Source organism: Anopheles marshallii, chromosome 2, assembly GCF_943734725.1.
Source record: "Anopheles marshallii chromosome 2, idAnoMarsDA_429_01, whole genome shotgun sequence".
NCBI lineage: Eukaryota > Metazoa > Arthropoda > Insecta > Diptera > Culicidae > Anopheles > Anopheles marshallii.
The window spans coordinates 50592964-50618938 of NC_071326.1; the positions used below are offsets into that span (position 1 = coordinate 50592964).

The window sequence follows — 25975 nt, forward strand, 5'->3', positions numbered from 1 at the left end:
TGAATTAACTCATTCGGATTTCGACTCGGATTCATCAGGTATAGTATCTTCTTCCACCTAGCAAAAGATCAGAGTGTCAAATAGCATTTTGCTATAGTCACCCGACAAAAGACGTGACCGTATATAGCAACAGAATCCTTCATTCAGATCTTCTCATTGGTTGGTTGGTTGGCCTATTGGCCCAACAACTAAGAAGAAACTGAACTAAATGGACGTTGAAATCTATTCAGTCGAGACCAACAGTCTTACCACCAGGGAATAGCCGAGATTGAGCGACTGAACATGCCGGTGCTAAGATTTTTTTTGGAATGGTTAGGAATAACGTCTTACCGATGGGCACCAACCTTCCTAATAACACTCACATGCGACGAACAAAACTTTTTCGGGTAGCATTTTAGGGGAGCTAAAACAGAGAATGAAATCCAATAATTTTTAGGCAAACCTAACCTCAAAAAACGGTCGATTGCATTATGATTCAATGCATTACGCTATCTTCAATAGTAACCCCGCTACTCCCAATTATTAGGGCCTCCAACGAGCTAAACCAGCCACTGGACACAACCATGATTGATTGAGCTGAGACAAAATTGATAATTTAAAAGACACGATAATCTCTCACTTTATTTACGTCATTCGTAGATTATCGATATGCGATGCGATTTTTAAATTACGACACACCTAAACCAAAACCAAATTATTTTCGCTTATTCTACAAGATCGTCTTGTCCCATTCGTAGAAAAGTTGTAAACTATCCGAAACGGAAAATCAACCACTGATCAGATCTTCACCATGCGGCAGATCTTGGAGAAAAAGGTAGAGCAGCAGCTACACTCCTTCCATCGTTTCATCGACTTGAAGTCCGCATACAACAGCATAATCAGGGTAAAACTTACCAGACTAGTACGAATGACAATGACCAACAAGGCATGCCAGGTGATGGTGGATGGAAAACTCTCAGGACCCTTTGCTACCACCAAGGGTCTGGGCCAGGAAGATAGGCTAGCTTGTATACAACATGACGTGTGACGTACAAATAGGTGAGCGCATCTTCGAAGTCGTTCAAAATTTCACATATCTTGGGTGAAAAGTCAGCACCGACAATAACATTGATGTTGAAATACGCGCTAGTGTGCTGGCTACCAACCGGTCATACTACAGTCTAAGGAAACATCTCCACTCAAAACATTAGTCGCGACGAACGAAGATCGGACTATATAGAATCTAACTGAACCTATATCTGAACTGTTTGTGTGGAAAGACAATGGAGGAGCCAATATAATCACGAGCTCTATTAGCTGTACGGCGAACTTACTGTTGTACAGTGGATTAGAGTCGCCAGGCTCCGGTAGGCTGGTAACGTCATGAGAATGATACCGTCCTTTTAGGTCGTCCACATGGACAGAGGAGGCGTGTTAGACCCAAATTGAGATGGAGTGATAGCGTTGATGCGTTCACCAGAAAGACCGGGATAATCGATTGCCAGACGAAGGCGCTCGATCGTGAGTGATGTAGAGGACTCCTGCAGCAGACCAAGATCGCGAAGCAAGTGGTAAGTAAGTAAGTAAGTAACACACCTAAACCATCTTTTATTATTTATCACCGGAACTAAAAGACTAGATTCATATATTTAATTTCATTTCATTTAGTTTTATTCTTTCTGCCACGCGGGTTTAACAAAAACAAAATTGCTTAAGACTAAAAATTAAAACTAAACAAATAGATTGGCCACAACATTAAACAGACGAAAACATTCGTGTAGAGGATCATTGTTGCTAAACTGCGTACGACGTCTTGCAATAGATAGAGGAGGACGGTATTTCAGATTCATCGGATATTATATTATATATCATACTATTGGAGGTTATTTGTAAAGTAAAGAAAATCAACATTGCAGAGTAAAAAGCTAAAAAAAAACATCAACACGTCAATCGGTTTAACGGTCAATACGGTACCGAAAGAGGAAGTGGATTTATTATTTTTTTCCTTTCCCGTGTACTGACAGGACGATAAAAGGCAACGAGTAATGGGAAACGATTTTACTTTTCAACTCAGCTCGATTTGGCAATGAAAGATTTATTCGAGAGAGCTACCATTTTTAAATCAGGAATATAATGAGTAAATATTCAATCTATTTTGAACCCCGATCTGGTATGGATTTCAATCAAATTGGGCAGATATAGCGACCATTTAACAGGCAATATTCTACCGGTCTCTCCAATTTCTAGGTTTCGCGGATGGTATTGACATCATTGGCAAGACGACAGTGAAGGTGTGTGAGGCGTACACCAGACTCAACATCCTGACGGTGACGGAAGTCGGCAGTACACGATGACTGGGGCATGTTATGAGGATGCCGGATTCATGTCCCACCAAGAAGGTGTTCGATAGCGACCTTCAGTTAGGCACAAGACGCAGGAGGGTGCACCGAGCTCGTTGGCTGGATCAGGTGAAGCAAAACGTGTCGGAAATCGGGAGTCTTCATCGATAGGAAGCTGTTGCCAGGGATTGAGTATCCTGGACAATAATTGTTGACCGGGCTATGTCACGACGACGTGCTCCATCGTCCACAGGCCAACGAGAGAGAGAGAATAGGCAAGAAGTTTGTCCTCCGTGTACTCTGGTAGAAACTTATTAATCAGTGCTGCAATGAAGGTCCGTCGAGGATGTTTTGCTACATAAATGGTCCAGACCGGATCCATGCAATACATTCTTCTAAAGTGATCTTACACCATTTTCATATCGTTTTCCTCGTCTCATTTTTTGTTGTTAGCGAGGCGAACGTCATGCTCGTTGTTGATAATTACAGTATATCATGGACCCTGAAAGCGTGAATGATGTTTGTGTAATGGAACTAACCTTCGCTACGCTACTAAGTTAAGGGAATGTATGCAACGAGATCATTGAAGTGACCAAAAGACACACCAGCTGTACTTAATATCTCCAAATGCTTGTAATAGGTATGGCCTTAAGATTCCGAATAAAATCTTAGATTTATTTCAGATTAGTCGGGATTAATCTAAAAAAAACAGGCTACATAGTTTTCATTACTTATGTAGGCACACTGAGCGCGAAATGCGTTTAGACAGTAATTTCTTTATTATCACACTAATTCACGCCAATAGAGAATAATGAATAATGAAATAGGGAAAATTAAATGAAATAAAAAAAATAACTTCAGAAAAGGTCCGCCTTCGCTAGCCTGGCTCCTGTGTCCTAACCTGTACTAACCTTTTTTTACGCAACCGCGTGCGGCTACGCATTTACTCTCTCTTCCTCTTTCTCTCTCGCTGTTCTCTACGCACTCTTTATCCGGGCGACTGTCGGATCCTTTATTTCCGACGACCGATTTCGCCCCGTTGCAGGGTTCGCATTCGTGTAAACCATAACAACTTACTTAGTCATGGTTTTCAAATTATCCTAAGAAAGGTCAATGTAAAAGTGCGTACACGATTACACCAGGTGATATAAAGATAATTGGTTGCTTCATTAAGCATTGATCACAAAATTGATGCTGGAATACGTACTAATATGCCTTACATTCCCAGCCGCTCATCCTGAGGATACTACTCTCCTGCAAACACATGTCGCGGTAAGTATCTCTGTATCGTACGTTAAATTAAATAAAAGAAAGATACTCAGAAGAATTATTTCTTCTCCATGTACGTTGACCTCACTATCGAGCAGTCTTGCCAAGAACTCATACTATTGCCAGTAACAGGAACTGACTTCTATTTCAATCTACTTCTTCCACTTAACAATAAGCCATAAAGACTAATCATGACCATGTTTGGACGAATAGAAAAAAAATTAAATACTTGAGATTTACAAAGCTCGTGCTCAGATCACTCATCAGTGTCGTTGTTGTTCAATCTTATTATTCAAACTGCAAACATTAGTATAGAATATAGTATATTAGTACTTACTGCATATATAATTTTTATAAATTCGACTGTATGTTCTTATATTTTAAAACTGAATAAGAAGAACTCCCACGTGATATTGTAGTTTCTGCTGCTGAAAAATGCGATACTTTATAGCGTAGTTCGGCTAAATATGAGCTGAATCTATTGGTCTTTTGAATCCTACAGAAATTGACGCTTTAGATTGTTTGATAAATGAAAACCAACACAATGTTTAAAATTTACTATGATCTATTATTTATTAACAAATTTCACATCATTGCGCAATGCTGTTGCGTAGTATAACTCATACACGGTTTGCACCTGCTTGCCTCTGTCCTCACTCGTATATATTGTCACAATAAAACGTATTACTATATCACTATTCGGAAAAGAGAAGTAACGCACGACTAAACAAATATTTTTACTGTAGTTCTCTTGCCTTCCAGGAGAGAATGCATTCCACTAACCGTCCTCCACAGCCCGTTACAGATCGTGATGGTTTTCCGTACGTCTGGTGGATCTGGTTCGTGTCAAAGTGTTGGAAGCAACACGTGTGGTTGTGGTTTGAATTTTTGGGGTGCGTTGTATGTGCGTAAGCACCGGCAGGGAGCTAATTACTTTCACTTTTACCCAGCTCTGACGTACCTTCAGGAAGGCGTGCACACTGGGAAAGCATTCAAGACGGCTGCGGGGAAGATTGGAGCAAAGAGCCGTGGTCCAAATTAGACCTTTCTCAAGTAGCATATGATTTCAGTCGATTTCTTTTTTTTCTCTTTTGTTCTCACGAGCTCTTCATCCTCTTCACTGCTCGTCTGTTACATCTATTAAAATATTCAACCACTTGGAACAACATGTTCTGGCTCGTCCGTCTCACTATGCCCCTCTCATCTCATTCACTTTTCCATGGTGCGCTACGCAGCGAATCAACTAGAACGATGATTTATGCTGTGTTATTATTCCCCTTCACAGAAAAAGCACTGAAAAATGGTACAAAAATATCAAAACAAAACATATCCTGTCAACGTGGCGTACACGGGGAAAGTGATCGACAAAGATCATATATTGGGATCGACATTGCGTGCGTATTGCGATTACCTTTACTAGTTTATCTTCGGGTTCGCATTTTCGAAATTATACACAAAAACCAAAACAAAACGACTAAGAGAGAATGTGTGAGGTTCAAACATGAAGCTAAAATGATCGATTCATCGATCAATGCCGCTGTGGAATGCGTTACGGATATAGCAACGCAACACCACCGTAAACATCACACCACAGTGCAGACATACACACTCGGATCCATTGGGTCAGCCATACCAATTAGACAACACATTAGTGGCAAATCTTCCCAACGGACATTAAGAAAGCTCATCCAATTTTATCCCACTTTCGGGCTGTGAGGGGGGAGAAAAACAACAGATACAGCGCTACATAAGTCACACAGCAGGATCTTCCGATTGCCGACGTTCGTGTAGAACCACTTTAATTGTTTTAAAGCAGAATAAGCATTTGGAACCAATTTTACCACACCAAAACTTATCTCCCCATGCGGGTGTGTACTTTCTCGATCTTAAAAAGAAAAAAAGATCTCCTAGGCAGTAACTAAAGCAGATGTGACGGGAATCTGGTTGTAATCCTTTCGCACAGTTGCGTTGTTGTTTGTTTGTTTGTTTTCGTTACTTTCCTTTAAACTCTTTCACTGCGCTTTAACTGTTCAAAACACACACACACAAAGACGATCGTACACACGCACGCACGCGCAACACATTTTCTTCTCTTTCCGCTGGATTGCATCGATCCCTGTGCTGCAGCATTCCCTGTTTCGCCGCTCTATTTGTCCTTCTTAATCGATTTCAGCTCCTTTCTCGTCTTGAATCCACGGAAGCTGGCCTGTATCTTGGTCGCTGCCTCGGTGGCCATCTTTTGCTTCTTGCGCACCAGAAAACCGCGTACGTTTGCCTGTATCTTGGTGGCCGATTTGTCTTCCACCGTACCGGACGATGACGCACCGGATGCTCCAGGTCCGGCACCTACGCCACCGGCCGTATTGGAGACCGCACCCTGTCCGCGCATCTGCTTACGCACGCGATACCCGCGGAACCCAGCCTGGATTTTTGTGGCCGCATCATCCTCCGACTGGGAGGAGTTCGGTGAGCTCGGATGAATGTGCATCGTTTTTCCGATCGTTGGTTCGGGGGTCTGGTGCGCTTGATGCTGTGCCGTGCCGTGCGTATCGGGGAACCGGTTCCAGTGGTTTCGGAGAGTCTGGATCACTTTTCTCACCGTATTAAGATCGCGTGCCCTGTCTGCACACGCATACGAGCGCAGGTTGCGCTGCTTAGGGTCTGGGTCTTTCCCCACAAACGACAAGCAGTCGGAGGAGTGAATCGTATATTCTGGTTTTCTGGTGTTGAGTTGGTGTTTTAACTTTCACTCCCCTTCCCGGTGGTTAAGAATTCACGCACAACTTATTTTTGCTCTATTCTTCTATTGTTTAACCAAAGTGGTCACCGCTGAGATATGACTGTTTCTTTTTTCACAGCAACTGGATGTATACAGCACGCTCACAAGGCGGGACCCAGTCAAGCGGGATGCGCAGATCACCTGTGTACGTCAAGTCTGGGGAACGGTTTCTTTAAAACTGAGCGAGAGCGCGTACCGCGAATGGAATCGTGGCCGCGTTCAGATGCGTACAAACTCATCCACAGCGGACTGTTTTGAGCTAACGAATAGAAAAAAAACACACACACAAGCGGACCGCTTCGGGGTGGAAGGAAAGAGATATCGTGATAAATAGTGGGAGGCCGAGCGAGAGTGGCCACGGACAGATCTATTCTGAGCGAGAGACACCAAGCGAACATGCCGGAGAGTTGTGCCGCCGACAGATTAATGAGCCTTTCGTGGGAGATGCTGTCAGTGGACAGTGGTGGTGTTATATGGAAGTGAGGCAGATCGCGTTTAAAAACACAAAAATATACAAAATCACCCCATCAGCAATGCTAACCCACTGAACAAAGAAGTATGGAGCCAAGCAAAGCTCAACATGGTTGAAAATGTTTGAAAACGAAGGTTGGGTTTCATCGCTTAATTTACCGTTCGTCACTGTTTTCCATATTTTGTTTCTTTTTTCCTTGTTTTTTTTTTTTTGCAGACTCCGTACGGTCCAATCGGCGTCACAACGCGAAATAACAAACAACAACCCGCCCGCAACACATTCCGTCATGCGTCATGATGCAAGCAGTCAATCCCACGCGGGACCTGGGCGTCTAACTGTGGTGTGCTGGTGCAGATCGAATCTGAGCGATGATCTTTATCATCACCTGAGCGTGCACCAAACGTACAGAAAGATATGTAAATAGTATGTAAATATTGTATGGTGGTTTAGTTTAACAGAAATTAAAACCTATAGCTCCAACACGTACGCAGCTTCGCTACGCCATCAAATATTCGTTACACATTCATGAATACATTGGAGCATAGTTAAGATACAGTTCCATTCAACAACCTTGACAATTGAACGTTGATGAACGTTTTTTCTTTGTTTTCAGTGCTGTGCACCTGAAGGTAATCATCCCGCTGAGCTTGGAAGGTTAGAAGCCGATAGTTTTATGGTTGGCTTAAGGTACACCCCAGATGGTACCGTTTTCGGGACAACCCCGATCGCAAGTCTAGAGTGGAGGAGTTCATGGACACAACATAAGCACAACATTTAGCCACAGTTTCACACAGCTCTGCGCGCTGTCTATGCGTTTTCTCTCAAGGCATTTGCGTTCCGATGCACCGCCAGTTCCCACCTGCCAGTTAGCGGAGCAACATCCCGCAGGAGAAGACGGGAAAATTCTATCGTTTGGGAAAACTTCTGCCAAATAGGAGAATAGAGAGCGAAACAGAAAGAGAGATAATATATAGAGAGAGAAAGAGAGAGAGAGAGAGGGCATATATACTATACTATAGTTACACATACGCAACAAACAACAGCTTCAGACGGTAGACGACGGTAGACGCCATGACGCGGGAAGCTATGCATACAGCAAACGTGGTACCATGGTTGGATGGTTCTCTATGGCTGCACGTTGTAACAAGCGTTCGATACCTTCCTAACGTACACGGCAACTGTTTGCCCTCGGACCTGCGATGCACAAATCAATAGAACCCTTTGAGTGTCGAAAGATGATGATCGTTTTATTATTATTTCGTTTCGTTTCGTGACATCGTCATCCCCCTTGGGAAGGCATTGGAACACTACGAGACCTATAAAAAAACATACACGCACACAAACACAAAACGTAACAAACAATTCACAAAACAATCCCACAAAACTGACAAAAAAAAAAACACACACACACATTTACAACCGGTGGCTGCATCGACATGTTTGACCATTGTTGGTCAGGGTCAGGGCATCGATGTGTCGACGTTTCGTTGTGTCCAATAAATGTGTAGGCTTTTGGTGTGTTTCTACTTTTGGTGAGTGTGTTTTTTTTCTGTATTGCAATCGCTCAGCGATTGATTAACGAGTTAACTCTGTTTATGGTAATGCTCGTCTGTAGTTTCCCGTGCACAATATAACCACTTTGTTTAACATCTTTTCGGTGTGAATGTTTATTCCAACCAACAAAAAAAGTAAATCTGTTGTAAATCAGTTGTCAAATAGGTTCATAACATTAGGTAATTAAATCAATCTGTATGAACTTATGTGAATTGAGGCTGTTATTATTGAGCAAATTCTATGAAAAATATTGGATTTTAGAGGGGGATATTTCATACATCACGCAGTAGGCAGTTACAATTTTGCTGGAACAAAGCATGCGACACGATTGACTGTTTATTGTTTTCTTTTTTCAAGCAATCGTTAAAACAGCACTTATCATTTTCATGAATTCACTGCAACTCCAGCCCACCTCCACCGTCCCACACCTGCCACACCAGTCGCATCAAGCTGCAGTTCCGGTGAGTCACGTGCATTCAGTTGGAAACGAAAAATCAAACTCAGCGTTCTCTCAGCAACAGTGCCCAGAAGAAATGTGCATTCCATTCGTCATCTGCGTGGTCATCCGAGGTGCACTGCAAAAATTACATTCAATGCAATTCAATCATTTACATCGTCTCTTCCGTTGCAGTTGCTTCTACAATCACAGCGTTCCCAACGTCTATGTACAATGTATGGAAAAAATAGGAATTGGTCGCTTTTGTTAGATCCAGCCATTCGAAACGAACTCGTCCACCGCCCGGTGCTGCGGTATGGTTCTGTAAGCTTTTCATCTCCAATTTGAGCTAAACCTCCGCACACAAGACATAAATGTACGCCATTGCGCGAGAGGTGAGCTGATGGTCCGATTCTTAAGTGATCCTGATTAGAGCGGACGGACTTTATTTTTGTTCCAACCATGCCTTTATTGGCTAGTACGTACGCCCATGCTGAGTACGTTGTATTGGAAGGCAATGAAATGATTTCTGTAGCGTCACCCGGCTCGTCGTCAATGATCGGATGACCTCAGTGTTTGTTTTTCAATCTCCACTTGCTTCAATTTTCTTTCTCCCCAGCTGCCAATACTTTTTGAATGCCTGGCTGATAGTTTTATTTTTAACACTTACCGGAATTAAACTGTCGTCTGCTGCCTGTTGCACAATTACATTCGCTCAATCACGACCACGATCTTGGTCCGCCCTCGGACCAGGACCACCAAACGAGCGTAAATTATTGTTACGACAACCTTCTTTAATTCGATCGAACGCAGATTGTGTGACGCGTCCGATTTGTTAAGATAATTCCACTGATTCTTGCTTAGAAACTTGCTTACCAGTACCGGGCGCTTGTCACCGGGGGATGCATCAACCGTTGCATAATTCAATCACCGTTGGAGGGGTTTTCCTTTGCGAGCTCGTTAAGCCAGTTTAATAATTTAATTTAAACAACAGCGATCGTACCATCGTATGCGCTACGTGAGATCACGCGATGAGTTCTCGGAACGAGATACGATAGATCAGTATATTGCAGGCAAAGTTCGACACGTGAACAAAATTCGGCACACAAGCAGAATATATCCGGCAGGTGTGTGATGCGTATGACAGTTCATACGCAAAATTAGGTTTTTGCGTATTTATTAAACTAAAGTATTAACTGGTATCTGATTAACTGGTAGATGATAATTTAAGAGTGCCTTTAGTGCCAGGAACACGTCGTCGGTCAATTGTGGTGGATTATTTTGGAGGTGTGTCAAGTTCGCATAAAATCGAGTCGAAAACGGGAGCCTTAAAAATGTTTGAAATTTGCATTGTTATTCATTTGATATTGATTAAATTTGTGATAAAATTATGCAACACAATAAGAAGCGTATTTTTTCATTCGAAAATTAAAGAGAATATAACGGAAAAGCTCATTTTAGCATGGAAAAATTGAGTTTTCGTTCTTCAGATATCCCGAATTCTTACGGTACTTACTTACTCTAGAAGGTTTGCAAAGTTTCAAGTCATTTGGCATCAATGTTTCGTACCCCTGGAATGCAGTACTTAGCGATGCGATTTTGCAGTCCTAAACAACGCTAGATTACTTGTTATTCATATTCGACGTGACGTCAGCTTTTCATACGAGACAGGTTCGGAGTGAAATCCCATCGGAACCGTGACTGATCGTGAGGTCAATACTTACTTATACCACTCATGCAGATTCAACAATTTAGTAAACCCATTGTTGTTTGTTACATCCAAACTTATATCATGAATGTTCCAACACTTACAACATAGAAAAGAATACGAATAACAAAAATATAATCTAACAATGCCTAAATATTACGGCTTAAATTATTTACATGTCACCATATAATAAAATGAAAATACCAAGATCGCGAGGACACAACAAGAGCGAAGAATTGAATTACTTTACCACCAAGCGGAAATAAAAAAAAACGGTTCAACACGGACAAGACGGCTACAGACGGCATTGCATTTTCCGTTCTCATTCGTCATATACCCATCATACAGCACTGTACGGGGGATCTGTGGCAGCTGCTGAGGCATTTTTATTAGGTTCTGTGTTTTTTTTTATTTGGTCTACGCTCAAATTGTTTTAATGTGTTACTGCCTTGAGCAAAGCATTACCCGCTTCCAAATTATATCACAGTGCGAAAATAGACCTCCATCGTGCGTGATGATATCGTCCGTATCTGGCCGTTCTGTCATTAAGCAGAACAATCACGACGATGGGAGTGTTTTGAAAACTGTATACTTTAAACTGCATATAAAAATTCCATCCACACATTCCACGTGCGTGCCATGTTTTCGGTTAGTCCGTCCGGATATGGTTTTGGGGAAGGAAGGTCATCCATCTTTACAACTAATTACGGCTCACGTACTGTGCGTATGCAACGACTCTGGACGAGCTTGTACGTACGTGGGGTCAAATCTATGACCAGTCCCGATGCGGGGAAGTGGGATAAATGTTGCTCTTCTTCCTAATAGATCGTATTGTAGAACCAAATGGAAACATTCTTGCTGGGAAACTATAAATACAATTATTAAACCTTCTTAAGCAAAACCCCATATGTTTTTACTACACACCGACAACACTTTTCCGGCACCATCATCACCAAACGATCTCGCATGTCAATGTTTTGCCGGTTCTTTTCTAAGTCATTGCGCCTACTGCTTCCTGTGTCTCTCCCGTGTGGCATCATCTCTAAACAAGGTCAACCGGCTTGAGTGGGCCACTAAATCTCGCGAAATGCATAACCGCCACAAATGCTCCTCCGCCGGTCCCTCACAACCTGGGATTGGCAGCAGCACTTCGCGGGGCATTTCACACCGTCATACAATCATCATTCGTCGTCAACATTGGCTGTCAGTTTTTTAGCTCACCCGTCGACGTCGCTCGCACCGCCGCACGGTGTCGTAAATTTTCCCAACCATTACCCGCTAACCGCTATTTCATTTTCGACACTATGGACCTGCAACGAGTAATAGTTTATTGCCACCATTTCTTCTAGCCCTTGCCAACAAAAAATCGGATATGGGGTTGGGAGCAGGGCCTCCACTGTACAACGGTAAAGATAGAACTGCATATTGGGCCGCGTGTTTGGTCATACTTGAACTTTTGTGAAATATGACTGACCGGAATGGTTTGGTCGGCTGCAAGGGGTTGCATTACCCTTCGGAATCTAGTGTACACACCGGAAATCAAGTGCACTTGCTTGCGCGCGTGAACCGAAGAATGATGCGGTGTGGGTTTATGGTTATCTGTGAGATGTAATGGACCGATCGTACAAATGAAGTTGATCGAACGCTAAAGAGCACTGATATTTTTATTTAATTCAAGAAAAACGTTCAGGCCGTATTGCTAGGAGCACTGATATTTGAAGTCTAGGAATCAGCTTCTTTTATTCTACTATACAGGGTGTTCGTTAAGTTCCAGTGGAGTTTGAAAATGCGAATAGAAAAATTAGATATAAACTTTTTATTTCCCGATTTTGCTATTGTTCATCTTAAGCGTTTACAACATATCCTAAGCAAGAACAACCGTACTTCGTATTACTTCGCGAGCTTCACATGTTGCTTGTGCCAGAAGCAAGCGGTACGCACGACTTGCCTGGGAATTTTGTCCAAGATTTGAGCACTACCGTCTGGAACTGGTCCAAATCGATGTCCATGTATTCGTTGAGAGTCGAAATCATACAAAACCAAACAAAACGTCGATTGGATTAAATTCCGGGCAGTTGGTAATTGGCTCAAAGTAGTCCTATAAAGTTGCTAAATTTGTGCTGAAAATATACGAAATATAGTTTGGGGCTGGAGGCGGCGGTCTTTGAGAGGTTCGATACAGAACAGGCGACATCCTGGACTCGTAGTTAGGCATGGATGCAGAGGAACCACCAAAGAATTTGCCGCAGGACCGCAAACCTGGTGAAGGATCTCTGCATCCGCTCAATACGGTGTGGACGCGAGCATTAGGGGCCCAAATCACCGAGCAATGCCGAGCAATAGCTAAAACTGACATCAATATCAGAGCAGAACATGCACATGGCGCACAATAATGTCGCCTATGCAGATGTGTATTTGAGCTTATTGAACACTCTGTAGACGGAAACTGATGTGCCGAAATTCGTTAGAATGGCAAGGACTAAAACTTTCATTCATAAACTCATTCACTCATCAATTTTCTCATACTCGTTCACTCATCAATTTTCGCTCCAATAAATACAGTGCATGTTTACACGGTACGCGTGCACGATCCAATCCCATAACATCACTATTATGCTCTCACAATTCGCCAAAGAATGTACAACAAATTACATCCCCCCCCCCCCCTCCACACACCGAATGGAGAATCTTTTTCACGAAAACGAAACCTTTTCCCGCCAATCTACTACAAGGAAGGGCAAGGGCAGAAGACTACACCGATGGCGATGATCTCCATCGCATATTGCAACTATTAATAGCCGACGTTCGATTCGGACGGCGGGCCTGTTGGGACAACCTCAGCGGACACTCTCACGGGTACCTTCCCCCAACTGACCGCTGCCGCTGTTGCACCGTTGCTCCGAACCGCGTACTACCCAAATCGATCATGTACATTCGCTCCGATGGATATGTGGGAAGGGTAGGGATGACACTCGCTCCGACAGGAAATGAAGTTGTTTTTGGTGGATTGACACCGCACGGTAACTGCGCCATTAACCGCTACCCCTATCGGTAACATCCACCACAGTTACGGTTCTCTCGTACGAAACACGCCACCGTGACATTTTCCGTAGGTGCCAAGGTCGATCCGGCTCGTGATGGCATGGGTAATCTTTCCTCATACCGCCGGTGCTGGAGATACGCGGTGCCACGGTTTGCCGGCGTTGATGGGAATATGCATTTCATTTGCACCTTCGCTGCACCTCCTAGTTTCCCAGTGTGTAAAAACTGTCATTTCCTCAAAACACAGCGAAGGAACGGAGTGAGAAAGTTCGTTCCTTGTGCCCGATCGCCACCGGTTTCTCCCGGCTGGGTCTCAATGGTTGGAGGTACTCAAAAATGGACCAACTGACAACCGACGCAGCTTGCCATCCAATTGAGCTTTGACGTCAGCATCAGCGGACAGTACAGTGTATGCGTGTAAAGTCAAACGTTTCGTATGTGCGACGTCCGGTGTGATGCTCGTATGTTAAATGAGGAATTTAAGCCATTGCTCTTTTGTTGTTTTTTGCTTTCTTTTCCCGCGCTCGTCCATCGCGAGATCGCGTGCGTACTTTGTATTCGTAATCATCGCATCGACGGAAGGTCTGGTAACCGCAGCTACCCACCCCCCTTGTTCTCGTGTCACTTGCTTCCAATTAACCTTTTTCCTCCCGCCCCACCATTCGTCCATCGTGATGAACGCGTTGGATAATGCCTCCTATTTCGTCGTTATGACGCATCCTGACGTGCGTGGTCGTTGTTCCTTAACACGGCTGGGAAAACAAAAACGATAGACACATTCGCAAGATTCGACACCTTCCCAAGTTTAGATGTTTCCTCGAGGGGCCACATTACCACCCGGCATAAGTTCCTGTAACAAAAGCGCAGTGCAAACAATGCTCCTTCTACCACTCGAGGGACTTACCAAGGAGGGGGTCTAGTTCGTCATTTACTTTGTTCGCTACTAACTGACCCATTTCACACAATGCCTCTGTGTATCAGAAATTGGTTCAACAATTCAACAAATATTCCTTAAAACAAAGACTCTCACTCTTGCAACGCATCAGGTGGGTCGGAGCTAAAAGGGAATTATCTTGAATTATTCAAATAACGTAGTTAATGAGATGGAACAAAAACATTCAAACAGCCTTAAAAATTGGACCGCAGGCTGGCAAACAGACGACCAAATTTTTAACGCCCCCACTTGATGGAGGGAATGTTGGCATAAAACAATTAACACTTATGTAATGCTTTTGCGTGGAGGGAAGGTATAAAAATGGCCCACGGAACAAAACAAAACCACGCGTGTACACGGTCGGCCCGACAGTGTGGCTTTACTTCACACGCTCAATCGTCTTATCAGCGCACGATGGGTAATTTGTGTCACCGTGCTAACACTCACGATGCTGACGAAGAAGGACGTGGTCGGGAGCCGTGAGATAAAAGGAATACCTTAGAACTCACCAATCTACTGAACGACATGTCAAATAAAAGATTCACCACCCTACCTAGTACTAGTGTCATTGGCCTTCATTATTGTTCCATTTGGGACACTAAATGGTCGGTGCACAGAAGGAAATACCCAACTTCAGAATCGAGGTCACTACCATTTGTTTCCGTTGAAATTGCTAAACGTTCGCCTGAAATATGATAAAGATTATTATAATCATCTAGCGAACATTCATGATTGTCTGTCATACTTGCAAAAGAAATGTTTCCGCACTACATAGCATGCTCGGGCCGTACATAGCCTCAAGAAGCAATCAATTTTATTTCTTTAGTAATTCATTTTGTTACATTTGTTGAACAATCTAATATTATCTACAGCATTATAATGAAGGTTTGTCATTCAAGCACATGCAGTAATGTATCATGCCACCGCGTTACTGGCCAGATTTTACGCCGGATAAGCTAAAATAATGATGCATTGCATAGGCTAGGCTCGGCTCTCGGCCTGCTGTGACCACATTTTCTAGGGACTCTATCATGCGGGCATGATCATTGTGAATGGCAAGCGAAACTATGTGTGATGGAAGTGTCCACGAAGCAATAACAAAAAATCGATAGCGTGCTCTCGCCCACAGAAACGGGTGGAAACTAAAGATTGCAACAAAACACTGTAGTTATAGTGTGCTAAACTTGTCATTAGTCTATAGCGGAGTATATATTTTGTCAGCATTGATGTTTCTTTTTCTTTTCCAAAATTTTCAACGTTCGCCACTACAAGCGGTTCCCAGGAAACCCATGAATGACGGTACAATTGTAGGGAATCTGGTTTCCATTTCCAGCTCCTAAAACTTCCAATCCTATTTTCGCTTGCCGTTGGTGTTCAGCATGCCCGCGCTGCTGATCCGTTTGCGCATATGCTTCGGAAGTACCCGGATGACGGATGAATCGATCTGTACTGGCATCGTGCGCTGCCGCGCAATCAGCAGCAGATTCTGCACGTCCAGCGGTGCGAATGTAGTCCGACTGGTGACCGTTCTGGGCACCTGTTCAGGCCCGTTTACAGCAACCGGTGGGCTACTTTTCGGTTCTGAAAGATAGAGAAAGCGCACGGAACGGGAAGATCGAGCGTGGAAGTAAGCCGGTAGGAAGAGCAAAACAGAGAGAGAGAGACAGAGAGAGAGAGAAACGCTCAGAAATCGCACGAGGATGGTACGGGCCGCAATAGAAGAAGTAGTAGTAGTAATAGTAGTGGTGCTGCTCTGGTAGTATTTTCCCCTCAGTGCGGTGTTATCTAGGAACGGATCTTGAAATTCCTACTAACTTGATCGTGATGAGCTGTGAGCGGCCTTCTGTTCCGGTTCGTCACTCGAGCTTCTATCGGTTGTATCGGGTCCCGCCGGTTTTTCATCCGACGAAGGGCGTTCGCCGGATTCACTAGCCGGCATCGAATCCTTAACAATAGGACTGTTTAACGAAGGCCTTCGATCGGTCGACACGTTAGCCGACTTGCCTGAGTCATCATCCGGGGTCGAGTTTCGCTGCATTGCCACACCACGGGTTAGTGTCATCCGCCGTGCCACCGTGTCGTACTCGTCAATGTTCAAGCTGTACATCGGCCGTTTCCCGGTTGCCCCCAAACCAACTTTCCCACCCGTCGTTGTGTCGCTTTCCTCGCCACCGTCACCCGCTGTTGGGTCTGCCTCAGTGCGCCGCTGATCCAACTTGATCTGGATCACGTTAGCGGCATACTCTTCGCCACTTTCCGCGGAGTGGTCCTCGGTGAAGGTGCGCATCGTGCTGTGATAATCACGCAGAAGTTTTTTCTTATGCGTCCGGTAAGATCGTTGGATCTTGGTGGCCGCTTCGGCCATCGCTTCATCCTGCTTGTGTTGCTCCTCACGCTCTATGAACTCGTCCAACGATTGATCGATAGCGGCATTGCCGAATGATGCGTACGGTATGTTGGAGGACGTGTTCTGGGAATGCTTTCTCAGGTAGCTTCGTGGTCCTGCCTGCTGAATGGTGGCCTGCGAAGCGATTGTTGACTCCGTGTCTGTAGAAGCAATCGTTTCCAGTGCCGTTCTCACGTTATTCTCGTCAACAGACTCAACGGAGGAGCGTGTTCCATCGGGACAATCTGAATCTGCTACCGATACGGATGAGGCAAGAATTTTATTTTTTATATGGCCTATGTAATACCCATCGAATTGATCTTCCTCCTCAACGTAGCTCGGATCCTCCGGACGGGTATCGACGAGCTCGTCTTCCATCGCTGCATCATATCGCTGTAGTCCCGACATTTCGGTCATACATCTTCGCATCATCGGGCGCTTCGGTGTTCCCTCGTTCTGAACCTCTGGATCGACCTTCTCCGCCACTCCGCCGCTGTGTAGCTGTTCTTGGTACTGTTTTGAACGCATCGATACCATGACCATAGGATTGAACTCATCCTTCTGCTCTTCCGCATCTAGTGATGCACGGTCCTGACCGATCGACAGAGGATCGTCCTGTCCACCCCCATCACTTGGCATCGCGACCGTGGTCGGAGGTTCAGTGATGGGGTTTTCATCTAAAAAATCATCAGTAAACGTTCTTTTTGTGCGTTCAGCTTCCGGAATCGGTTCTGGCTCTTCCTTTACCACTACGTCTTGATCATCGTCTTCGGTCGTTTGTTGTTGGGTACCTACCATAACCTTAGGACTCTCCTCTTCATTACCCACAGTGTCTTTTTCAGGTTCCTGATTTTCAAGTTCACTTTTCTTCAGTGTATAAAATAAAGCTTCAGCCGAATCCTTGCTCAGCTGACTCAAATCGACTTTTTTTATCTCTTCCAGCTCTTCAACTTGCTTCTCACTGCTATCATCCTTTTCGAGACGAACTGACTTCGAGGGCGATATTTCACGCTTTACACACGGCTCTTCAACTACTTCTTCCAGACTTTCTTTCTGCTTCGGCTCCTCATCAGCCAATGCCGAAGGATCAACCGGATCAACTAATGTCTCGTTTTTCGGTTCAATCGCACTATCACTTGACGATTGTTTGATTACCGATTGACTCAGGTCGGATAATTCGTCGTTTTCAAGTACAGGCTTTTCTAAACTTCCTTCGAGATTCGTTTCGGATGGAATATCTGCAATATCTCCGGATCTTTCGTCTATCGGGGCACTTGCTAGAATTGCGTCCTTTTCGTCTACTTCATTTACATCATCCAATGTATCTGCTACACCTTTGTTGAAGTTACCAGAATCGTTATCGCCATCGAGTGTGCCCTTAGGACATGCCGTATCATTTTTATCATCTTGCAGTAGTTTCTGCATTTCGTCCATCACCACATTTTCTAACGTGGGATCTGCATCTGTACTTATACCTTGGACCGTTGGTTCAATTGCTTCCGGATATTCACCAATTTTAGAATCATCTTCAACTTTCACTTCTTCGAATTCCTTGTGGTGCATTCCATTCTTTTGAACCACTCCGCCGTCTTGTTCTGTGACAGGAACCACGTTTGGCTGAATGTTATCTTCATGTCCCTGCTCAGTGTTTGTACTCAAACTATCTTCAGCAGGATCCACTGGAATAATGGGAACACTTTCTTCAGCAATTAAGTCAGCGCTCGTAATTACGGCATCATTTGCTGAGTTGGTTATTACCTCCACAACGTGAGCTACATCTTCAAGAGATTGATCCTTTGTTAGCAAATCATTTTGATCTGTTTCATTATGCTTTTCATTTACCTCATTGTCGTTGCTTTGTGGATCAGATTTTTCGTTTTTGTCCACATTCTGGGATTTTAAATCATCGTTCATACCAGCGTTTGATTCTAGAATTTCTTCTTGTGGCTCTTCGTCTCGATCATCAACTTGAGGATTAACTATCCGATCAGTAGACAGTTCATTACTTCTTGTATCCGTAAGAACGGTTTCTTCCGATATGCCCGCAGGTTCAACAAAATCAATATTTTCTTTAGTTGTTTCCACTGTTACATCGTTACTAATTGGTTCTGTTGTAATATTGGATGCATTGGATGTTTCATTATCATTTTGTGGTTCACTTGCTTCGTCTTCTTTTTTAACTTTGTCATCTTTTATGTCTTCTGCATTGGAACTATCTTCTTGTGCAGGTTTTGTCTTTTCTTCCATTTGCTCTGCAATGGAGATGGATTCAGATGGTGCGACCTCCGATGGTTGGTCTTTAGCATCCTTAGCTATTATATCATTATCATTCAATGAATCTTCATTAACGGGTGAGTTGGGAACGATATCATCAATCTGGTTTAAAATTTCATTGGCTTCATCTTTTACACATTTATCGTTTAGTTCAATGTCATTCGGTTGGTCTGTTATATTTAATTCTTCGGTCTTCATAGCCTCCTGTACTTTCGGATCAGCCGCACTTGGTAGCGAACTTTCAGTATCAACTGGAGCAAGCAATGCATTCTCACTATCGTCATTTCCGACAGATTCATCCTGTTCAAATCCCATTCTGCTCGAAATAGGGGATGCATCTTCAGGTATTTCAACAACGGACTGTTCATTTTCCTTTCCCAATAGCGTTTCCACTTCATTACTAGCCGGTTCACTGGGTACATGCTCTTGTACTGCACTGTTGTTAGGAGAGGATGGGACTTGTTCGTCAGCGCTTGTTATTTCAGCGGAAACAATCGGATCTTCACCATTTCCTTCATCTACCTTAGTATTGGAAACAACATTCGCAGGCATATCTTTTCCATCGCTTAGATTATCGGTTTCAAGTTTTGATTGATCTACACTTGCTTCTACAATTTCTTCAACTGCTGGTTCATTACTAGAACTAACGGCTTCTTCTGCATCCTTTGCGGGCTGTGCATTAGCCTGGTCCTCCGTTTCTTTGGTTTCTATCTCTTCAACAAGAGCTTCGACGACACTTTGCACAACTATCGGCGACGAAGAAATAATTTCTTCAACTTCAATTTGCAACTGCTCCTCAGACACTTTCTGCAATTGATTTTCGTTATTGTTTTCCTCCGGTTTCTCTATTTCTGGCGTTTGATCTACCTCAGGCACATCAGTATCAGTCTCCCCTAGGATCTGTGGGCCCTCTGGAATATCTTCTCCTTCAAGTGCACTGAGAACAGTCGTTTCATTCCCAGCCGTTACGCCCACGTCATTCGCTTCGAGTTCGGGTTGATCTTCCGTGTGTTTTTCCAATAAATCATCAACATTTGCATGCATGAAACACGTTTCCATATCTTGCAAGGCCACCGCCGCACTAGATTCTACATCGACAGCCACCGTACGTTCAGTAATTTCCGCAGTACTAGGTGCCGTTCCTATATCGTCCCCATTATCGGCCAACTCGTCACCCGTTTCTTTTCCATCATTACCATCTGAATTTAGTATCAACCCATCGTCCAAAATGCTGGAAACGGCTTGTTCCGCTTCGACCGATTGTGCACTTACTACCCGTACTGGTGACGGGACTGCCTCTGGTGGATTGTAATGTACCTTCACAATCTCCTGCTCTACAACCGGTACGGGCGCGCTATCGTCGGATAGGGATTTCAATTTTTGAGGCTCTCCTTCATCACTAACTGACGGGTTACCCACCATCGTAACCGGATTTTCCCTCTCTCTCGACGACGGTTTACGCGCGCGACGTCGCTTACGACCCCGTATCTTGGATTCACTACCTCCACTGCCACTTTCATCACCATCGCCACCGATACCGTCACTAAGCGAAGGGTCTTTTGTCAAGCCTAGCTTTTCGCGGGTCTTTTCCTTGTAGTCCGCGTACACCTGATACGCATTGAACGTTTGGTAGCCTTGGTCCAGGTGACCATCACGCTCACGGATCAAATTTTCAAAATATTCTGCCGCATGAACGTACAGATTTTCCGGATTTTCCTTTATCACACTCTTTGCCAATCCACGCATCAGCTCGGGTAGACCGTCCGGAATTTTGGGCGCTGATATTGGCATTCTGATCTTCGCACTTGTCGTTTTGGTACACCACCACGACGAACGTTCTTTTTCGGTCACTGAAGATGATCTGACTGGCCCGGGAAGCATTAACAGCTAGCTAAGTTCAACACCAAGTCGTCCAGGTCTGCGAACACAATCGCGCCACCAATCCAATCGATAATGTGTGAATGCTATTATGGCAGTCTTGCTTCTTATTCTACAGAGATTCGTGTTTTCTCCGTTCGCAAGGTTACGACCTGCAGTACGGTTTTACTACTAATGGCACACGAGCTATACACAGGACGAGAGCCACCAAATTCCGGCCGTTTAAGGGTTAAGTGCGGGTTGCCTTAGCAACTCGGTTTGGACAAACAAAACGCTACGCAGCCAAAACTTCTGCGACGAATCAAGAGTTCTTTCGCGAGGAATACTGTGAAAATGGTATTAAAACGAAAAAGAAACTTCTAATTGAGAGGTCAATGCTCAAGACAAATTCTACGCCATCAACAATAACAGTCTTAAATTATTTTCGATTCAAGTTTAACCCCCTAGCGCTATGGCTGGGTACGATCTTCGGGCGCTTGAATAGGAAAAAATAACGGCATTTGGCAACCAATTTAAGTGGTAAAAAATAATCTCTGATGACTATGAATATTCACTTTTTTGTTCATATTCTCTAATAGAGTTTTCCAATAAATTCCAAATAAATATTCCACTGCCAATGTTTGAGCATTAATTTTGCGCAATGCATATAATGGAATTGCATTAGAATAAAATTGGCTAAAGATGTTGACCTAGGCACGTTGTCAACCGTTGGCAATTAATTTAACTGAGAGACGCATAACCAAAGAGGTAGCTAAAATATCTTAAGACATCAGTGCAATGATTCACTGTCACTGAAAATCAAAAACAAATGGAGGCTTAAATTTAAATTCATTTATTGGAACTTTAAATTTATTAAAAATCTCGTCCTTTACAAAAAGATGCATTATTGCTAAATAACACAAAAAAGGTAATTATTAAATTATATATTAACGTAGCATTAATCCGTTTCCATTTTTCCTTTTGGGTTCCAGACACGTTAATCGAGACACGAGGTAGAAAAATTTCAAGGACACTGTACGCCAATCAAAAGTCGTTGAACTGGTATGGATTCAAATTTGATGATTAATCCAGCACGCCACGCCTTAAGGCACGACATCCTAAGACAAGGAACCAAACAAACGATACCCTTGAACTTTGACCGTCCCGATGTCATTTGGCTGTGACTGTAGCTCCTTGGTATCGCAGGTAGCGATAAAATCCCGTCGCCATATGATTAACGTTTTTTTGCCGCACGAAAGAACACAGCATAAAGATATTTACTGTTTTTTTTTGTTATGAAGTTTTTGTTTTTTGTTGTTATGTAAATTATGTAGGTATTTACATGAACTTTATTTCATTTTCCAGGAACTATAACACATGGTAGAACTAACATTTTCCAAAGATGGTTCCTTCAACGATGTTTTACAATAATTGTTAGTTTAGTTAGTCGCTAAACTGTTGTAAGAATTCCTGTTCCAACGGATGCAGATTTCTATTGGGAATGATTAGCGAGTGTAACGGTGGTCCCAGATCGACATCCTTCATTTCTCTTAGTGAACGGGCTGCAATTTGCTGCGTTTCATGACCCACACGAGCGAGTCCAACAACCAGCGAGTTTTCATTAAGCCCATGCTCGTTCTGGCGTCCTTTACTATCTGCCTCACTGGTGGACTTGTTGGCGACAATCTCTAGTAACTGTCCAGCCGCTTCACCTACCGACATAAAGCGGGGAGGCATGTATTCGCGTTTTTTCTTCATTAACGACTCCAACGTTGGCTCTTTAACTTTTATATCCAAAAGACATAATGTGTGTAGCCCATGTTGCAGATTTGCTACGATTTTATCGTAAAAGCTATCCGGCTTCCAGTTATCATCCCAGTAGGGAATAGAAACCGTTTCGCCGAAATGATACAGTTGTAACCCGCAGCATCCAATCGCATTCATTATCGACGCATTGTGAACAATGGATGTTTTGATGTCTTTTTCCTTGGCTCGAAGCATCAGATCAGTGTGAGTGGTTGCTCCAAACGGATCTCCAACGACCAAGAAAGCTATCGATTGCATGTCGGCACCTTCCAAAATTTCATCCGCCCGTTGTTCGACCATTTCTCGATCGGCAAGAATAAGTTTTCTGCCATAGAATTCTTCCTGCAACAAAAGTCCATTGATAGTGCCTGATTTATTAATGTTTTTTCGTTTCAAATAATCAGCTTTTCCCTACCAATTTCTCCTGTCCACAGCATAAAATCGATGTGTACGATTCTAGATAAACGCGGTCACATTGTTTGATGATGTTTAACCCTTTCACAGTGATGTCCTCCGGATCACCAAGACCCAGTCCAATGATGTAAAACATCTTACAATTAACGCGGCAGTATGTTATTTACTTGCTTGCTCTTGTCGCTTGCCGGCAATCTAACCAAAACACGCACACATGTTCTGATGACAGCTGCTCTACGTAAACAAATTCTAACTGTCATTCGTGGCATTTCAATAAAATACATTTCAGTGGTTGTAAATTACGCTTCTCAGAACTAATGAGAAAAGGACACTTTGACCTATTTAGCAACATAAATAAAAATAGTTCCACTTGTCTCTAAGACCTCGTTAACATTTGCTTTCATATACACGTCTTGTATTGATAAAATAATGGTTTATATATATTGCCATCACTATGCGTTTTGTTGTTGCTGCTTGCGAGCCACTGATCAGATTCCACTTCGAAGGTGAATGTGCGCTTGATCAAGCGACGAACCTGAAAACTTGTTCGGTCGAAAATGTACAACGCATTCCAATTCCAGTTCAGTTAAATAAACACATCCGTTTACGTTAGTTCTTTGTTTGGTGTTTTCGTATTGGCATGTGCATTGCATTTTAATTATGACTGACAAAAGAAAAGAGGTCACGAAAAAGGTAAAAAAATTAGGTGCAAACCTTGCATCGCCTTCAAGAAGAATATGTTTCAACCTACTTTTTTTAAATACATCAAATTTCTCACGCATATTTTTCAGACTGACGATAAATCTAGCACCGAGGATGGTAACAAAACTCGATTGTCGAAATCTTCTGCATCCGTGCATAATAAAAGCGTTGAAGAAGAGCGAGCGAGCTGTTTCGATCTGCGCACAACAACGGGACAGATTTTGTTCATCACGGTGATTGTCGCTGCTGTAACGCTAGTGCAATGTCTTCCGAAAGATGCGTTGAAGTCTGTACTTAACCTTCAATTAACAGCGCAACAATGTAAGCCCGAGGTACAGTTTGTGGAGAAAAAAATTGTTTCCCACGAGACACGCCCAAAGTATTGGGTGTTTGGAAGGAATCCTACCGGAGGTCACCTGTTGCATGTGCACAATGTACTGCAACGAATCGGCGTGGAGCAGACCAGCAACGATACAGCTGAATGGGATCTACTGTGGGCACATGATTATCCTTTTCGTAAGGTAAACCTGCAGCACATGAAGCGTCATCAACTGGTTAATCATTTCCCAGGATCCGGCTACATAACGAATAAAGTGGACCTTTCCACCACTAGGCTTCAGTACATTCCAGCAGCATTTAAATTGCCGGCTGAATCGACCCAGTTTCGAGAATACGCAGCAGCAAATCCGGGCAAGCAGTTTGTCCAGAAAAATAATCAACATCGCCACATACAAATCAAGCGAATCGATGAGATCGATTTCAGCAATAATGATACTTTTATCCAGGAGTTTATCGACGACCCACTGCTGGTCGATGGGTACAAATTTGATATAGGCGTGTACACTGTGATAACGTCGCTTGATCCACTGCGAGTGTACATCTATAAGGGAGATATTTTATTCCGCTACTGTCCCGTGCCCTACTACCCATTCAATGCTTCAGACGTGGACAAGTATATCGTGGGAGACGATTACCTGCCGACGTGGGAGGTACCTTCCTTGCGTCAGTACTACACAAAGTACGGATTTGGAATGAAGGATTCCTTTGACGCATACATCAGAAGCATGGGACGCGAGCCCAGCTCGATCTGGGAGCAAGTAGAAGATGCTATACGATTGCTGATCCTCAAGAAAGAGCCGTTACTTGCTGGGCTGCTGTCCCGTTATGCCAACAAGCGAAATTTTTTTGAAATGATGCGTTTCGACTTGGTTGTTGACAATCAGCTAAAGGTGTATCTGATGGAAGCCAACATGAGCCCAAACCTTTCGTCAGCCCACTTCAAACCGAACCGGCTTCTGTACGAGCAAGTAATTTACCATCTGTTTCAACTCGTCGGTGTGGGGTCGAGCATAAGACGAGATTCGTTGCGCAAGCAACAACCCGATACGGAAGCAATGCTGACATCGTTAAAAAATCTAGCAACTGCTGCTAATCAATGCTCTGAACTGCCCTGTACTGAATCTTGCGCTCCTGTTGAATGCCAACTCTGCAGCACGTGTCTGGAGGAAACCGATTTGGACGATCTGCAGCGTGCTTATCGTGAGCACATGAATCGTGGAGATATGAAGCGGATTTTTCCAGTGCCAAAATCTGACCAACATAGGGTTAGCTACGATTCGCTTTCTGTGAGAAATCAGTTTATGTCGAGGTGGTTTGAGGAAAAGTGCAAAATAGATCAATCTTACTGTTAGTTTGGCCAATGTGTTACCCCCAAACTATGGTGCTGTCTGGAGGATTTTCACTAGATCATTAGGAATTTGTACAAGTTTAATTGTTTACTTACATGTTTTAGCGTAGCGAAATGCTTCATTGTTCAGTGCTGGATTCAGAAAAACATTTCGCCTGTTTTTTGCCAAGTTTTCAGGAACAATAAATTTTTTAACTACAATTCAATTTTAGCCTTTCAATTTCACTATTCCCGAGTAATATACATACGAAAAAGAAAACAATCAAATTTCTTGCGGGACGTTTATGTCAAAAGCAGAAACGTCAAATGACCCTCTTTGGTACAGCCTGTCCTCGCA

The 25975-nt window shown here is 43.5% G+C and overlaps 4 protein-coding genes across 4 annotated transcripts; 1 reads left to right on the plus strand and 3 right to left on the minus strand.

The window, feature by feature from the left end:
- Positions 1–5733: 5733 nt before the first annotated feature.
- On the minus strand, positions 5734–6075 carry LOC128708301 (IQ domain-containing protein N). The gene has a single exon (XM_053803276.1). It carries the CDS (start codon positions 6073–6075, stop codon positions 5734–5736), a length of 342 nt encoding a protein of 113 aa, XP_053659251.1.
- Positions 6076–15863: 9788 nt separating this feature from the next.
- Positions 15864–20963, minus strand: LOC128708762 (titin homolog). The gene is made up of 2 exons (XM_053803741.1): positions 16328–20963; positions 15864–16093 (listed from the first exon to the last, which is right to left on the minus strand). The coding sequence occupies exons 1-2, from the start codon at positions 20961–20963 to the stop codon at positions 15864–15866; spliced, it is 4866 nt and encodes a 1621-aa protein (XP_053659716.1).
- Positions 20964–22472: 1509 nt separating this feature from the next.
- Positions 22473–23385, minus strand: LOC128707759 (diphthine methyl ester synthase). The gene is made up of 2 exons (XM_053802718.1): positions 23251–23385; positions 22473–23177 (listed from the first exon to the last, which is right to left on the minus strand). Exons 1-2 carry the CDS (start codon positions 23383–23385, stop codon positions 22473–22475), a joined length of 840 nt encoding a protein of 279 aa, XP_053658693.1.
- A 524-nt stretch (positions 23386–23909) lies between these two features.
- Positions 23910–25642, plus strand: LOC128708488 (probable tubulin polyglutamylase ttll-15). Its single transcript, XM_053803467.1, has 2 exons — positions 23910–23942; positions 24041–25642. The coding sequence occupies exons 1-2, from the start codon at positions 23910–23912 to the stop codon at positions 25640–25642; spliced, it is 1635 nt and encodes a 544-aa protein (XP_053659442.1).
- The last annotated feature ends 333 nt before the right edge of the window (positions 25643–25975 follow it).